The sequence below is a fragment of the Bos indicus x Bos taurus genome, chromosome 1 (assembly GCF_003369695.1).
Source record: "Bos indicus x Bos taurus breed Angus x Brahman F1 hybrid chromosome 1, Bos_hybrid_MaternalHap_v2.0, whole genome shotgun sequence".
Taxonomy (NCBI): Eukaryota; Metazoa; Chordata; class Mammalia; order Artiodactyla; family Bovidae; genus Bos; species Bos indicus x Bos taurus.
The window spans coordinates 66877195-66895977 of record NC_040076.1 but is presented as its reverse complement, the minus strand read 5'-3'; the positions used below and the strand labels follow the sequence as shown (position 1 = coordinate 66895977).

Genomic DNA, 18783 nt, shown 5'->3' with positions numbered 1-18783 from the left:
TTGGGACTCCAAAATCAGTGCAGATGGTGATTGCAGTCATGAAATTAAAAGACGCTTACTCCTTGGAAGGAAAATTATGACCAATCTAGATAGCATATTCAAAAGCAGAGACATTACTTTGCCAATGAGGGTCCATCTAGTCAAGGCTATGGTTTTTCCAGTGGTCATGTATGGATGTGAGAGTTGGACTGTGAAGAAAGCTGAGTGCTGAAGAATTGATGCTTTTGAACTGTGATGCTGGAGAAGACTCTTGAGAGTCCTGTGGACTGCAAGGAGATCCAACCAGTCCATTCTAACGGAGATCAGTCCTGGGTGTTCATTGGAAGGACTGATGCTGAAGCTGAAACTCCAATACTTTGGCCACCTCATGCAAAGAGTCGACTCACTGGAAAAAACCCTGATGCTGGGAGGGATTGGGGGTGGGAAGAGAAGGGGACGACAGAGGATGAGATGGCTGGATGTCATCACTGACTCGATGGACATGAGTTTGAGTGAATTCCAGGAGTTGGTGATGGAAAGGGAGGCCTGGCGTGCTGCGATTCATGGGGTCGCAAAGAGTCGGACACGACTGAGAGACTGAACTGAACTGATCCAGTTATTCCAATATCACTTTTCTTTTCCCTTTGAATTGGCTTGGCACTGTTGTCAAAAGTCAATTGACTTTAATAAAAAAGTTGAAAAGTCATTTCACTATAAATGTAATGGTTTATTTTTTGGAATCTCACTTCTGTTCTGTTGATTTATATGTCTGTCATTATACCAGTATCATGCTGTCTTGATCAGTGAAGCTTTGTAGTAAGTTTTGAAACTGGGAATTGTGAATTCTCCAATGTTATTCCATTTCAAGGCTGTTTTGGCTATTCTGAGTCCCTTGCATTTCCATACAAATTTTAGGATGTTTGTCAATTTCTGTAACAAAGGCAGCTAAATATTAATTGAGATTGTATTTAATTTGTAGATACATGTGGGTAGTATCACCATCTTCAATATTAAAACTTCCAAAACATGAACAGGATGTCTTTCCATTTCCTTAGGTCTTCTTTGTTTCCAACAGTGCCTTATAGTCTTCAGAGTGCTGGTTTTATGCTTATTTTGTTAAATTTATTCCTGAATATTTTATTCTTTTTGAGGCTATTGCAAATGCACTGTTTTCCTAATTACATATTTGGACTGTTCATTACAAGTGTATCAAAATAGTTGATTTTTATATATTAATCATGCATCCTAAAACTTTTTTTTTTAGGATGAGCTTGTTCGTTTTTGCTGAATTTGTGTTTTAGATCTATTAGTCTTTTTTAGTAATTTACAAAGGATTTTTATATATTCAAGATCATGGCATTTTCAACAAAGATAGTTTTACTTCCTCCTTTCTGATCTAGACGACTTTTAGTTCTTTTTCTTACTCAGTGATCCTGTTCTCGGGGCGGGGGGGATGCATTTAGTCTTTGACCATTAAATGTGATCTTATCTATGTGTTTTTCATAGATGCCCTAATATTACTAGGTTGAGGGAGTTCCTGTCTATTTCTAATTTGGGGATGTTTTTATCTTGAAAGGGTGCTGGATTTGTCAAATGCTTTTTTTTCCCCCCATCTATTAAGATGATCACATAGCTTTTCTCCTTTATTCTATTAACATATTATATTAATTGGATTTTGAATGTTAAACCAACTTGTATTCCAGGAATACAACCCATTTGGTGGTGGTGTATAATCCTTATTATGTTACTGGACTTGGTTTGCTAGTAGTTTGTTCAGGACTTATGTGCCTATGTGTATTGGTCTACAGCTTACTTATAATGTCTTTGTTTGCAATAATTTTAGTTTAAGAATCATTAATCTCTTAAGGTCATGATTCTAAGCAAACTATTTTTTAATGGAAAGAAGGGTCATGGGACATTACCTCAGGAAAACAAATGGGAAAATATGAAAGCACTGAAGCAATAGCTGGAAGCTTTGAATAGGGATTTCTGCTTGACAGCCTTGGAATCATTAGCCAGAGGATGTAGAGCATTAATACATGCCCAGTAGTGCCTAAAATCCTTTCATTTAAAAGACACAACAACTGCCTAAGCTATCAACAAAAAGAAATGATATAACCAAAATAAAGTTCAAAATTTGTTTTACCTACTTTTGGTTTTATTATTCTTACATTTCAGCTTCTTTCTTTAAAAGGAGTGAGTCGTCTACAGGGAGCTTTATTTACCACCACCACCTCTAATTTCACTTTTATCCCCTCCACATCAGATTTCTGAGATATAAGTTCCATCATATAGCTCTCTAGTGTAGAAGTCCCTGGAGTGTGGTCTCTGCCTACAATCTGGTGAACTTCAAACACTTTACCTCTGCTTAGGAGGCTTGTGTGGCCTGACTTACCTCTCTAGCTGCATCTTTCACCACTCTTCAGCTGCTTGATTGTAGCAGGCTCTCCCCTCTTACTGGAGGTTTCTCCTCCATGGTTCTCTCTCTCTAATCTGTTCTTCCTTCTCCCCATTATATTTGGCTAACGCTCTCTCATTCCGTAGGTTCCAAATTAGATTATGTGCCTTCAGGAACTTCTATTCGACCTCCAGAATCTGGTTAGGTGCTTCTCCTCTGAGCAATCAAAGCAATTGTAGGTCTTTCATTTTAGCCCCTAGCACCTTGTTTTACAACTGCTTGTTTGTCTATATGCTTTGCGACACTAAGTTCTGTCTGGGCAGGAACTATGTTTACCTCAGTGCCTAGAACACTTAAAGATAGATAGGAGCTCAAAATATATTTGTTAAATTAATGAGCAAATACATGAACTAATACGAAGTTCATCATAATCTGCTCCTTTACCTTTTCAGTCTCATTTTCTGTCACTTGCTACCTACACCCAAACACATACTCACACTACTCTTGCCATACAAAATTACATGCAGTTCCCTGGACATACTGAGCTCTCATATACCTTGTCTGCCCTTCTATGAGGGACACCTTAACCCACGTGAACATTCAGTGAACACCTGTGAAGTTCTTAGCTTTAATTATCACATTCCTAGTGAAGTCTTCCCTGACTCTTCAACTTCTCTCCAAAGCCAGGTCAGTTAGGCTTCCCAAGCTCTGTATATCCTTATTTGTATTGTAATGATCTCATCAGTCATCTTGTCAATTCCCAGTGCTTACCATGGTGTTTGGTACATAGTGAAACACTTACAAAAAGTGTTCTGAATACAGAAAGAAATAATGAACAGGTCTACGGGGAGAGGCAATATACTTAAGATTTAAGAGTGGACTAGGGCTTGAGTCTAAAATAAAGAGAAAGGACCTAGAAAATGTTTTGAAAAGGTCAACATCCCTTATTAATAGAATAAACATACAGAGAGTAGGAAATGAAAATCATGGGTGATCTACGTTTATGAAGTTAGAGAACATGGCCAACAACAGGAAACTACAGGGAGAAAATGGACTTAACACCTACAGATAGAGGCTTAACAAATATGTATCATAGATTGTTATGTTCAGTTTTTTACACGATATCTAGAAAAGACACTAGACAAGGCGTTATACAGTTCTTAACTGTAAACGGATGGGAAGAGTAAAGTTAAGAAATAACCTTTCATGTAGCAATAATACATTTTAAACTTACTACACTTCCTAGAAAGGGTAAGTTTTAAATAGGCATCTCCATACTATATGAAAGGGAAGCACACATATGAATATGTATGGATTAGTTGGAAATGGCACCCCACTCCAGTACTCTTGCCTGAAAAATCCCATGGATGGAGGAGCCTGGTGGGCTGTAGTCCATGGGGTCACTAAGAGTCAGATATGACTGAGCGACTTCACTTTCACTTTTCAGTTTCATGTGCTGGAGAAGGAAATGGCAACCTACTCCAGTGTTCTTGCCTGGAGAATCCCAGGGATGGGGGAGCCTGGTGGGCTTCCATCTATGGGGTCGCACAGAGTCGGACACGACTGAAGCGACTTAGCAGCAGCAGCAGCAGCAGTCCTCTATTTTATAAGAAGTGATCTGGTATACAAAAAGTAGAGTGAAAATGCCAGTGATAAAAGACAAAATATAACAGGAAGAAAATAAGCTTTAAAATACCTGCGTATAATACAGTCTCTATGAGATCTTTAATGTGGGTCCTGCTATTCTCTGAAGCAAGAAGAGGTGCTGTCCCATTGGGAGCTGGGACGACAAGCGGTCCAACTAAAAACGCACAAGCTCCCCCGAGGTAGCTGAGCATCGACGCGATAGCTGTGGCAGTGGCCCGCTCGTCTGCAGAGAACCATGTTGTGGACAGGAATGGAGCTGCGTTCATTACAGTTGGACCTGCCAATCCATTTAACAGCTGTCCTCCATGGATTAGTCTGGAATCAAACAAATTAAAAGGCTGTGAGGCAGCTAAAATAGGCATCTTCTAGACAAAAAGAAGTTAGCCAACAGTGTTTACTACAGCAATAAGAATACATATCTATAAAGAACAAGAGACACCCGAAAGGTAAAGTATGGTGACTCTCTGCGAGGGAAATCAAATACACCAGTCTGATTCTCCAGGCAAGAATACTGGAGTGGGTTGCCATTTCCTCCTCCAGGGGATCTTTCTGGCCCAGAAATGGAACCTGTATCTTTTATGTCTTCTGCACTGGCAAGCAGGTTCTTTACCACTAGCGCCACCTGGAAAGCCACAAACACACCAACAACTGCATATAACCCTAATACACCGATGGTCACCCCTTAGTCATTTCACAGATACTTACTGAAGCCTGTGATCTGTGCCATGTACCAAAGTAAATACTTTCAGTAACCTTGTTTTACTTATTATCACAACATAATGTGCAAGATATTATCATCTCCATTTACTGAAATGTGAAAGCTTTGGCTTGGAAACATAAAAAAACTTGCCCAAGTGCTAACAGGCAAAGCTAAGATTCAGACCCAGGTCTGAGTCCCAATTCCATATCCTCTGAGACTGCCACTTATAGAAACCTAGTAAGTGCCTCCAGCCCTACAAATAACACAAATGAGCTCAACATTTCACATCTACGCTCTGCAGGATAATGGAAATACAAAAAAAGGAAAAATAAACATTAAAGAATCTTCTAATGGAAGAGGAACTGGTCAAGGAATCAGAGGATTTGGTCTGCACCTGACTACTTTAATGCTCCTGGGTAATATGTCTTTGTGGGATTCCATTCCTTCTCCCATAAAATGAAGAGATTAGTTTAATTTCAGTCTGCATGCCGTGAGTATTTGTTAGGTGAAGGTACTATAATTACAGATCCCTAGGTCCTTTCCAGTCTCAGACTTTAATTGCAAGGCTTAGTGAAGAGTAGTTCCTTGCTTCCATTTCATTTGTTCTTGAGCTCACCCTTCCTCATTACCATATTCTGTTCAGCGCTCTGTCCTGTTCCCTGATGAACATGGAACCTGAAAACCCTTTTCCCACACTTCTTTTTCCACCCCCAACACAAACATTCACATTTAAAAGTAGCCTTGAAGGAGAAAAGAAGTCAGAAGTTCAAAAAGCACAGACCAAAAAAGGGAAGTGAGTCAACCTCTTCTGCTTTGGAGGTAAAGGAAATGAAAGGAACAGTATACATGTCATATATATGATACTACTTTTTCTTTCTGCTCCTTTTGCTTTTTAACCACCATGTAGGTGTCAGATCTTCCTTTTAACAAGTACCACCTTGATAAAAGTTTTTTGAATGTAGAAGGGAAAATAAACAGGCATGTGGGTAAAAGTAGGGCTCTTAATGTAGAAGCATAAGTGAGTGGGAAGTAGAATATGTGAATTACGTCTGCTCAAACCTTTGTACATGTTGGAAAAGTTATTTGAAGGCAAAATAGCTTCCAGAATCATTAATATTACTAAATTTAGAGAACCAAAGACATTTAAAAATATGTTCATGTAAGGGGAACTATTTTCTAAATGACAAACACAATTAAACTGTTTATAAACCAAATACCTCCTCCAAATGCCAGAGGATCCTCAGCTGTCACACAGCAATTTCATCATAGAAATATTCTTGAAACACTGTCATTAAGTGGTTTTAATCATGACTCCCTTAATCATGACTCGTGACGGTACAACAGTCAAACAATGCATGATGGCTCATAATGGCAGCTACTGTGATGTTTAACACTTTTAATGAGGTGTTCCTGAAAGACTCATCCCATCTAGAAGGAGAAGCATTGGAATGAGCAAGTCTTATTATGCCTAAATAGGTTAAGAGTGGAAGGAGAACATGGAAAGATATCGAAAAAAAAAAAAAAAAAAAACACTTGCCTGGTGACCCCAACTCAGGGGAACCAGGCTCAGTCCCTGGTCGGGGAACTAGATCCCACATGCCACAGCCAGGAGTTCACAGGCCGCAACTCAAGATCCTGTGTGCCAGAACTAAGACCCAGTGCAGCCAAACAAATAAAGAAATATTTTTTAAAAACCACTTGATAAAACAGAATGCATCCTGAAAATTAAGGTGTAAAACTCAAATAATTGCCATGGCTCAGCTTTTGCTACCTCTCAGTGGAATCATGAAAAGATTATTTTCCAAGCAGCAAATGTACGTGTCATAGAACATGTGAGCTTGAGATAATATGAGGACCATCCTAGTCCAGTTTACTCAATGCACAGATCTGGATATTTCTAACACAGGTATACTTGCTAAAGTCGTATGGTACTAAGGACAATTCAGATGGCATATAAGTCTAAAAGGTCACCAAACTTGGGATTGCTGGGGTCTTTGTGCATCTACAACATGGATTATCAAGTGAAAAATTACAGTGAAAAACATGCTGATTTGGTGTTTAAAAATTATTCTAATTTAAATAATTGTGTGCTTTTTTGTGTGTTGTTTTTTGTGTTTTTTTTTTGCATTAAAAGTCATCATACATAAATGCACTCCTCATAAATGAGTTCAGTAGGAGAACTGGAACCTACAGGATTGGGGGTTATCTTCTGAATTCGTGGGAAATCTGGCAGGGAAATCCAGTCCCTGCTCTTCCCAGCATATTTAAATCTTCCAGAACTTAGTTCTCTTCCTTCCTGAATTTGTATCCTACAACCCCTCAGGACTTGTCACTTACTAATTGGTTATAAGCACTGCCATCTGGTGACCACGGCACAACACCAATCTGTAATGTAAAGATTTTCATGTTTGTCTGACATAGGTTTCTGTCACCTACCATTAACTTACCCTATTTTAAGAAGTTAATTTGTTTGTAAAAATATATTTAGAAATAAAATTGTTACATATATATATACACACACACACATATATATAGTTTTTCCATTTAATAGTAATGCAAAATTAGAGGTATTTTTTTCCTGAAAAAGTGCTGACCCTAAGACATAATAAAATCATACAAAACATTACCATAAATTCTTTAAAAATGACCATTAAGAAGAGGAAATAATTATAAATTCTTCAATACAAACTGTGTGTTGTTTAATTCATTCAACCAACATGTACTGAGTATTCATTGTGTATTGGGTAGGGACTGTGATAGCAATAGGTGGATGGGAATTTAAAATTAAAGTTAAAACTCTTTAAGTAGAGTAGCTGAAGTCACTTACCAGCACTATATCAGGAATATAAAGAAAAATAAGGCAATAACTAGTAAGCTTGTCAGGCCTGTGACGAGAGTAAGGCAAGTGGTCCGCCTTCCTTGTCCTCTGACCTCTGACTCTGGTCTACAACACAGGAGCTTCATAATATTCGCACATGGACCTGAAGGTCCAATCCCATCCAAGCTCCATCTATCCTCTTCCAAACAGCTGCCCCTTAGCTACCCTTTGGGCCCAGGGAGCACACCCAGGGATGCAGTTCATCCTCAGAAGAACAGACCTGGGAAAGAGGCAGTGCAGGGACTGCTGGGGTCTTGTGTAGCTAGAAAGTGGTGAGGGGCAGGGCAGACACGCCTCTTTGGCCCTACAGACTCCTCACCACATAGGGAATGGCAAAGCTGAAGGAAATCCAGAGTAGAATCCCCTCAGGCATGGAGTCTAGGGCAAGGGCTTGCTGGCACTGGCAACAACAGTGGGTACAGAAAAGGGATGGTTCGGAGGGCTGTTGTGGTGGTACAATAGGTATGGTTACAAGAATGACTAGATGTGGGGGGTGACATTCATAATTCTGTAAAAATGTCCAGTAAGTGCTTGACTACAGGTCACAGGCTAAGGAAAGAGGTCTGAGATGAGACATATGATGGGGTTGAGGAAGAAACTCTGGAGAACCATCACTTTTAAACAGTCAGAGGAAGAGGAGTCTAGAAAGACGATTGAGAAGGAGCAATTACAGAGGTAGAAAAAAAATGAAAAGCAAGAAAGGCTGGTGTCATAGTAACTAAGAAAAGGGTTTAAAAAAGTGGAAAGTGAGGGGCCAATGGTTTTAAATCAAACAGAAAGAGGGTTTAACTGAAACATAAGCTCCTCGGTAACAAGGAGGTCTTCCATGATCTGAGCAGGGGCAGTTTTAGCAGACTGTTGAGGATGGAAGTCAGACGTTAAGAAAATGGAAATTTACATTTAGACTCTTCATTACAGTTGTTAAAAACAGATGCCAGAACAAGAATTAGGTACATAAGCTTAACAGTGTGAAAAGGAAAAACACGCAGCTCAAATGAACAGTTTGAACAGAAAAGTCTCTCTGCCTTCATGTGCTGAGAGAGAAATGCAACTTGTTGTGATTGTCCTAAAGCTTTCAAGGCACTCCTGAAAGAAGATGGCTTTCAGAAATTTGTAACTATTGATCTGAGTTGGGTGTTAAAAAAAACACAGAAAAACAAAAGAGGTGTTATCCACAATTTTCTGTTAAGTAGATATCATAACTTAATGTTAATTTTTCTGGATCACCACTATGTGCTTTAGTTTTGTTTTGCAGTTATCAGCTAAGTTCCTTGTGGGTCAGGACTCTGGTTTCTAAACTCCCCAGAGTGAGAAGAGAGTGGGGATGTTCTCTAGGATCCAAGAACAAGGAACTGGGATCACGCGGTTCAAACCTCACAAGGTTCTACCACATACATCACATCAGTTCCACTTTTAGGTTTTAAAAAGCTTATAGTCAGCAAAACAAAAAACAAAATTTCCCCCAAATTTGGGAAACAAAACTTTTGGAAAAAGACACTGAGGGCGGTAAGAGCAAGGTCAAGGCTTCAGCACTGTCTCAAGTGTCGTGCACCACAGGAGGGCAGGCAGAAATTAGCAGAACGAGGACGTAGTTTTGTCTCCTGGGCAATAAGCTCGGGAGCATAAGGGAGCTTCTGAAGGAAGCGGACTGGTTAATTCGAGGGGTCTAACCCTGGCTTCCTCACCTGAAACTCTGCGCCTGATGAAGATGGGTAGTCATACATTGGTTAGGAGGCTGCAGGTGTCCTGACCTCTGCAGCTCAAGCTGTGACAGTTGTGCAAGGCTTTCCTTCATCCCAGTCTCCTCTCACTGGCCCCTTAATTTACTCCCTCTCATCTCTCCCCCTAGCCCACCGAACTTCCTTTTCTTCCCTTCTTTCTCAGGTCTTTTTTCTTGTCAATTTTGTTCTCTTTACCTAGCTTCTGCCTACTTGAGGCCTAGTTTGTGCCTTCCCCACAGGCCAGGTGGAAAACAGGGGAATTTCCTAGTGGGCTGAGAAGATTAGATCAGAGCTTTGGGAGTTTCTCCAGCACTGGTAGAATCGGGTGGTAAAGGCCAGGAAGTGGGCTAGCAGTCCAGCAGCGTCAGTACTGCTGAGCCTGGGGACCCCTGCCATGGCTGGGCTGTTTGCCTTGGTCCTGTGCACATCAAACACTGCTCCTGTTGTGGAGAGGCTGGGGCTCAGAGGGACATGGTGTAGCATTTATGCACAGCTGTATTCCTTTTCATATGATTCAATATACTATAGCTTTTCAAAGAAATGCCAACAGCTAAAGTTCAAACTGAAGACCTCTAAGTTAACGTTTTCTCACAAACTCGACATTTTAGCTTGTATGTAATGATATTTTGCATCCCAATCTTCTGCTTTCTGACATTCTGGAACAAATACCTAGGATTCTTAAATTATTTTCTACTTAGAATAATATGATGTTTCAGAATTAGAATTTTTATAGTTGGAAGAGACTTCAAACCTCAGCAAGATAACCTATCCTCTTCATTTTATAAAAAAAACCCTGAGTTCCAGAAAAGCTAATAATATATTTTAAATCACACTTATTTTATAACTTATTTATAACATTCTTTCTCCAGAAAGTATTAGTGGGGGGAGTTCCAAAGTCATACTAGCTAATGGTTAAGACAAGACCAGAAATCAAAATTAAACCTGATTTCATCAGTCCACGAATCTTTCTACTCTTCCACATGGCCTCATTCTGAAGGTTCTCTGTAACTAACAGTGATGATAAAAATCATTGATTATTGAAATAACCCAAGGTTCTCAGATCTAAAGGCATGCTGCTGCTGCTGCTGCTAAGTCACTTCAGTCGTGTCCGACTCTGTGCGACCCCAGAGACGGCAGCCCACCAGGCTCCCCCTGGGATTCTCCAGGCAAGAACACTGGAGTGGGTTGCCATTTCCTTCTCCAATGCATGAAAGTAAAAAGTGAAAGTGAAGTCGCTCAGTCGTGTCTGACTCTAGCGACCCCATGGACTGCAGCCTACCAGGCTCCTCCGTCCATGGGATTTTCCAGGCAAAAGTACTGGAGTGGGGTGCCATTGCCTTCTCCAAAAGGCATGCAGTAGCTAGCATATTTTTATTATGTGCAGAGAATCATAACTAGCACTGGGGATAACATTAAAGAGTCAACATTTTAGAAACTGAGCAGCTATTTCCTTACCGTTAAGTCCAGTACTCTTAACTTAAATTCAATGCATTTTTATGATTTAGAATCCATAAAAATACTCATCTCTAACACTTAACATGCCAGTGGTTCAGAAGCTTTCTCTCAACTTCCAATTCTTAATCATCTTTCATGAGAATAAACTCTTGTGTTAAAGAATTTCCTGGATATTGACAATGGTTCAAAGTGCTAGTAATAGCTTTCCTTTATTAGTGTAAGAAGATAATAAAAAAGGTCAGAGATGTTATGAATTAATTACAGGAAAAAGAAAGGAAGGGAGAAACAGAGTGAAATGGTGAAAAAGAATGGGCTTTCTTAAGATTTTTACCATAGCCTCAGTTTCTTTTATGAAAATCTATTTCCCTTTTGTACCCTTTAGTAATTTTGGCCAGTTATGAGTCAATTAAAAGTATCTACTGCACATCTACTATGGTCAAGGCATCTTCAGATAGACATTAAAGGTAATATAAAAATAAATACTAAAGTCTTGGCCCTAAAGAAGCTTATAATAATAACTTCTCACGAACAGTTATAGAAAGTTCATAAAAACACACGATAAAAAAGAATATTGGTTAGATATCAAAAGACATCTTCTAGCCTTAGCTAAATTTATTAACTGTATAATCTTTGGTGAACCACTTACTCTCTTTCTGTTTCAATTTCCCAAAAGGTACTTTATTTCACAGGATTATTATTAAGGCCAAATACGATAATCTCTCAGCAAGGCATGGGGGAAAAACGGACTTAGCCCTGGTCTGAGAGACCTACTACTTCCCCCTACTTGGGCTCATAACATTTTCCTTGTCTCATAACTTTTATTTTATTCTCTTAGTTTAAAAGTATACTAAATAAGTGTATAGAGAAGAAAAGAATCCATACGTTCAATAATTCAGTAACTCACATAATCACTACTAATCTTGATTTTTCAGTCTTTTTTTTTCCTTTTTTAAATGCATCTCCCACTTAAGACTTAGGCACAGGTAATCATAGATATTATATTGAAAATACAGTTTTATGTACTAAATCATTTTAACTTTATACTCTACATAAGCATTTTTTCATTTCATTCTTTACAATCATAATTGTTAATGGCTCCATTGATAGTGTATCATACAGATGTACGAAAACTCACTTGACATTTTCCTAATGTTTGTTACTTATTTGCTAATATTAATAGTGCAGTTGTGATAATCTCTGTATGAAAATATTTGCCATTTCCAAATTGTTTCCTTAGGCTCAACAGGTTGGAGGGTATGAAGATTTTCTTGTTGTTTAGTCGCTAAGTTGTGTCCAACTCTTTTGCAACCCTATGGACTATAGCTCACCAGGCTCCTCTGTCCATGGAATTTTCCAGGCAAGAATTCTGGAGTGGGTGGCCATTCCCTTCTCCAGGGGATCTTCCCGACCCAGGGATTGAAACTGTCTCCTACACTGGCAGAGGGATTCTTCAGAGCCAACAGGGAAGCCCCTTATGAAATATACTCCAAAGTTGTATTTCAGAATAGTCTGAAGTAATTTACATTCCCATCAACAGTGGTCAGCAGTGTCTGTCCCACCAGCACCGAGTACCCATATTTTAAAAATATGCACATAAAAATAAAAATATTTTTTTTCAATTTTAATAGAAAAATAAACAATACCCACACACACAAATTTGGTGTGTTAGTCTTCTATTGATGTTTTAACAAATTACCACAAATTTAGTGGTTTTAAGACAAGACTCATTTATTCTCTTACAGTTCTGTAAATCAGGAGTCCAACAGGGGTCTCACTGAGCTAAAGTCAAAGTGTGGCATGGCTGTGTTCCCTTCTGGAGGCTCTGGAGAAGAATTTGCTTCCTTGCCTCTATCAGCTTCTGCCAGATGCCAGCTTTCCTTGGTTCCTGGCCCCCTTCCTGTATCTTCAAAGCCAGCAACAGGGATTTGAGTTCTTTTCACATTGCATCTCTCTGACATCCTCTTCTATCTCTTATTTAAGGGCTTTTATGATTACACTGGGCACACCTGGATAACCCAGGATACTCTTCCTATTTTAGGGTCAGATGATTACCAAACCTAATCCCATCTATAATTGAAGCTCTCCTTTGCCATGTAACAGAATACATTCACAGGTTCTGGGTATTAGAAGGTGGACATCTTTGGGGGATGGGGTCATTATTCTGCCTACCACACTTGGTAAGGCCAAAAGGCAACTCCTTATTTTAATCTGTATTTCTTTTTTGACTACTGTTCTTTTTTTCCATTGGTATACTACAATTTTTCTTATTTTGAATGAGTGCTTAATATATTTATATATATTTATTTACCTGTTCTTGCCTTTATTTTGACAAATATTTTTCCTTTTGGCCAATTCTGTTTTAAGCTTAACAATCTGTACATTTAATTTTTTTATGGTGGATAAACGTATGCTTTATTTGAACAAACATAAAAGAGAGCTCCTAGCACATTTCAGCAACACAAAGTTGGGCAATCCAACAAAACATTAATACAGTTGGCCCTGTCTATTCACAAGTTCTGCATGCCAGATATGGAAGGCAGGCTGTTCTATACCATTTTATATAAGAGACTTGAGTGTTTACACTTAATAATTAATAAATGGCCACATCTATCAATTTTTCTCTTTATAATTTTCCTCTGTTTTTCATACTTTAGAAAAAAAATTTCTATGTAGAGATCAGATAAATATTCCTATATGTTGTTTTTCAATTAAATATTTAACCATTTAGTTCATCTGAATTTATTTTGGTGCGTGGTATGAAATGAGGATCTAATATGATCTTTTTCTCCTAAATAGACAGCCAGATTGCCTGTGGTAGAGACAATAAACTATTTCTAATTTCCTTTTAGGTACAGAACACCCCAAGTTTGTGCTAGGGTAAGTTACAGTCTGCATTTCCAAGCTCCCCTTGCAGCGAGGTGGGGCCTTATTACCAAGTCTGGGCCAATGTGATGAGAGTAGGAGGATTTCAAGGTCACTCCCATGAGAACAAAATGCTCTCCCTGGTCCCCCTCTCCGTCTTCATATAGGATGAAATGTGACTACAGTGCTGATGCATTGCTCTGGACTGTCCTGCTAAGGTCATCTCCCTAGGGGAGCAACAAGATAAAGGAACTTAGGTCCCTTTGTAGGACAGAGCTGCCTATGCCTAGGCCTCCCTGCCAACTCTGGACTATCACATTAGAAAGAAATACTATCTTGTTTGACTTACTATATTTTGAGACACCTCATTATAACAGCTTAACTGTTCCTTGATTGAGAAATTAGCTGCAGAATAGGATTTTGCATTTGGAAAGGCATAACATATTTGGCACTGGCTTAGTGGTTAGGCTGCAGGCCGAAAAGGCAGGTGATTTGTGAGATACAGCAAAACCACTGCTTGTGATTACCTAGAACTGGGTGAAAAATATCAGAAGACTACTCTGTTTCCCACCTCTTGCTGATTTTAGGATGGCACCACAAGAGAGGAGGAGGCAAACAAGTGTTGGCTGGTTTGCCAGCATAGACAGAAGGGACAAGAGCTCTGCTAAGACAGTTTCTCTTTGCCCAAGGCCTGCTATCCAAATTTAATGAGAATCTAGGAATTTGAAGCCTCAGGTTACTTCTGTATCTTTAAATGGCAGGAAATAATGTCTTTCAGAGCCTGTCTAGCAGCAAAGATCGAATTAAAGGTGTTATTTTCCAACCCAGGCCTAACTTTTTACAGACGGCATCCACGTAGCCACCATGAAATTGAGGGGAAAGGGATAAGCTGAGCACAAAAGGCGTATAGGAAAGGAGATTCAGCAGGAGTAAGAACCATAGCCTTAAGTAAAAATCTTTGGGTGTGGCTACATTTACATGAACCTACTGGATATAAGTAGCTGTTGCTGCTGCTAAGTCGCTTCAGTCGTGTCCGACTCTGTGAGACCCCACGGACTGCAGCCCACCAGGCTCCTCCATCCATGGGATTTTCCAGACAAGAGTACTGGAGTGGGGTGCCATTGCCTTCTCTGGGATATAAGTAAAGAAGAAGCCTACTAAGTGTTTGAGGGAAGTGTGTCACCAAAGACATCACAAAATGGTTCTACCAAACTTAAAGATTGCTTGATTCCTAAAGCAATCCTGAGGTCCCCAAATCAACATCAGCAAACACAAAAGACACAGCCCCTAAGAATGGCATATGTTGCAACTGCAGGTGTATTCTCTAAGAACAATGGACCCAAAAAGAGCCTTCCCAAGCTCAAAGCCAAAAATCACAGAGAACAATCAAAGGAGTTACTCCCAGAGAACCATGAAGACCTGATAGAAGCCAGAGATTCTAGTTTTCAGGCTAGATGCAGCGACTGGACAGAACTGTGGATTTTCTCCTTTGAGGAAGGACGAACATGTTTTCTGTATAGGCAGAGGGGGCACATGAAGACATTAGATAGCAGAGACTATTAACTATCTTTTTACATCCATTTCCCCTTTCTTTCGTTATAGTAGCCATGCATTTGTAGTTGTTGTTGTTGCTATTATTTCCTAAATTAATTTACAAACCAACTTTGTTACATGGGACATAGGACAAATCCTCCCACTTCTACAAAAAGAAGCCAAATATGACATTCCATGGGGAAAATGAGGCTTCCATAATCTTCAACAGGATGTACTTGCTTCTGGCTTAGATTTCCTACCCAGAAGAGCACTGCTTAATTGAGTGCTTTGTACCACTATCTCTGTTTACACTGTGATCAGTTCAGTTCAGTCACTTAGTCATGTCCGACTCTTTGTGACCCTATGGACTGCAGCACACCAGACCTCCTTGTTCATCACCATCTCCTAGAGTTTACTCAAACTCTTGTCTATTCAGTCCATGATGCCATTGAACCATCTCATCCTCTGTCGTCCCCTTCTCCTCCTACCTTCAATGTTTCCCGGCATCAGGGTCTTTTCAAATGAGTCAGTTCTTCACATCAGGTGGCCTAAGTATTGATGTTTCAGCTTCAACATCAGTCCTTCCAATGGATATTCAGGACTGATATCCTTTAGGATGGACTGGTTGGATCTCCTTGCAGTCCAAGAGACTCTCAAGTCTTCTCCAACACCACAGTTCAAAAGCATCAATTCTTCGGTGCTCAGCTTTCTTTATAGTCCAACATCCATACATGACTACTGGGAAAACCGTAGCCTTAACTAGATGGACCTTTGTTGGCAAAGTAATGTCTTTGATTTTTAATATGCTGTCTAGGTTGGTCATAACTTTTCTTCCAAGGAGTAAGCATCTTTTTATCATGGCTGCAATCACCATCTGCAGTGATTTTGGAGCCCCCTCAAAATAAAGTCTGCCACTGTTTTCACTGTTTCTCCATCTATTTGCCATGAAGTGATAGGACTGGATGCCATGATTCTTGTCTTCTGAATGTTGAGCTTTAAGCCAACTTTTTCACTCTCCTCTTTCACTTTCATCAAGAGGTTCTTTAGTTCTTCTTCACTTTCTGCCATAAGGGTGGTGTCATCTGCATATCTAAGGTTATTGATATTTCTCCTAGCAATCTTGATTCCAGCCTGTGCTTCCTCCAGCCCAGTGTTTCTCATGATGTACTCTGCATATAAGTTAAATAAGCAAGGTGACAATATACAGCCTTCACGTACTCCTTTTCCTATTTGGAACCAGTCTGTTGTTCCATGTCCAGTTCTAACTGTTGCTTTCTGACCTGCATACAGATTTCTCAGGAGGCAGGTCAGGTGGTCTGGTATTCCCATCTCTTTAAGAATTTTCCATAGTTTATTGTGATCCACACAGTCAAAGGCTCTGGCACAGTCAATAAAGCAGAAATGGATTTTTTTTCTGGAACTTTCTCACTTTTTTGATGATCGAACGAATGTTGGCAATTTGATCTCTGGTTCCTCTGCCTCTTCTAAAACCAGCTTGAACATCTGGAAGTTCATCGTTCATGTATTGTTGAAGCCTGACTTGGAGAATTTTGAGCATTACTTTACTAGTGTGCGCTGCGGCTGCTGCTAAGTCGCTTCAGTCGTGTCTGACTCTGTGAGACCCAATAGACAGCAGCCCACCAGGCTTCCCCATCCCTGGGATTCTCCAGGCAAGAATACTGGAGTGGGTTGCCATTTCCTTCTCCAATGCATGAAAGTGGAAAATGAAAGTGAAGTCACTCAGTCATGTCTGACTCTTAGCGACCCCATGGACTGCAGCCTACCAGGCTCCTCCATCCATGGGATTTTCCAGGCAAGAGTACTGGAGTGGGGTGCCATTGCCTTCTTCAACTAGCATGTGAGATGAGTGCAACTGTGCGGTAGTTTGAGCATTCTTTGGCGTTGCCTTTCTTAGGGATTGGAATGAAAACTGACCTTTTCCAGTCCTGTGATAGCTGTATCTTTTTTTTTTTTCTTTAGCATCCTTGCATTTTAACTGGGGGCATGGCTGCTGAGCTACATGTCTAGCTCCTCTTGCAGACAGGTGTGGCCATATGACTAAGTCTGTACCAGTGGGGTGTGATTAGAATTGATACATACAGCTTCCTGGTCAACACCTAAAGACGTAGTCACTTGCCCTGGACGTCCTATTTTTCCTTCCTGTGGACTGGAATGAAAGCATGATAATGAGTCAGCTTTGACCACCTGGACAGGAATATTACCACAGGGGATGTTAGAACAACAGAAAAGGAACTTGAGTCCCTGGAACAGAGCTGCCTACCTGGTCTGGGGCAGCCCATTATCTTTCAGACTGTTCTTTAGGAGAAAAATAAATTTATTTATTGAACTTGTGTATTTTTTATCTTTTTACACAGCTTAGCCTATCCTTTACAAATAAATAGACTGTCAATAAAAGTTGACTCCCAAGTTTTGATTTAAATAATGAAATCTAGGAACCAACATTTGTTAAGTATATGTATTATGTCCATTTTCTTTCATAAGTGCTTATACTTTTAATATTATTTTAGGTTAGATATATTTACAACACATATTTTTGCTAGTTTGTATTTTAATTTTACAACTTATCTTAGAAGCATGAGGGTTCAGGGTTTATATAATCAAATCTACACATCTTTCCCTTGTGATTTCTTTCATTGTTTTCACACTCAGAAAAGCAGTCTCTTATCTTTCTTTCTCTTATTCTCATTATTGAAGATCTGATGTGATCATTTTAGATTCTCTTAGTGTTTTCACTCCAAAACGTAAGATTAGCACAAGGTAAAGATATTCTCAAGCAGAGTTAAGAGTATAAAATAAAAAGTAACTCTCCTTTCCACCGCAGACTTCTAGGTTCCCAGGCTTCCTCCTTAGAAACAACCAACAGTAATGGTTTCTTTCAGCAACAGTCCTGGACAAATACATCCCTCCCACTTTTTTTCTAAGTAGGAATATATTAACATAATATTATAACTTTGTCTTTTCTCAAACTCAACAATATATCTTGGAAATATTTCCAAATCAGCACTTAACAGAACTTTTACTCCCCTTTCACAGCTACGTACTATTTCACTGTATACTTCATCATCACTACCCCTCTGCTGAAGACATTTGGGTTGTAAACAGCATTTTGCTATTACAAGCAAAACCACACAAACATGACTGTCCTTCCAAAATGATATAGCTTTATATGTGGGCTAATTTTCTAGAAGGACAACTATTGGGTTAAAGGACATGTACATTTTTAATTTAATAAATACTATAAAAATGCCCTCTAAATAGAATTCTCCAAATTACTTGTAACACCTATTTTTTCCCCTATACCTCAGGCAACACAGCACATTATCATACTTTTTCATCTTTGCTAATAATCAGACATACAGTTGCTTTTTCAATTTTCTTTAACTATGATGAAGTTGTTGCGTATCTTTTCTTAAGATTTGTATTTCAATTTCTGTAATTACTTGCTCATGTCTATCACTCATTTTCCTACTGACTTGCTATTTTTCTTATTGATTTGACGGAGTTCTTTTCAACTAAGGAAATTATCCATTTGTCTTATTGTTGCAAACATGTCAGTTTTTTTTTAAATTTTATTTTATTTTTAAACTTT

At 39.3% G+C, this 18783-nt stretch overlaps 1 protein-coding gene across 1 annotated transcript in view; it reads right to left on the bottom strand.

The window, feature by feature from the left end:
• SLC49A4 (solute carrier family 49 member 4) overlaps nt 1–18783 on the bottom strand; it is an 89052-nt gene that overhangs the window by 53074 nt on the left and 17195 nt on the right. Inside the window, exon 3 of the mRNA XM_027535474.1 lies at nt 4074–4339. Within this exon, the coding sequence (XP_027391275.1) occupies nt 4074–4339 (266 nt within the window). The remainder of the gene's footprint in view (nt 1–4073; nt 4340–18783) is intronic.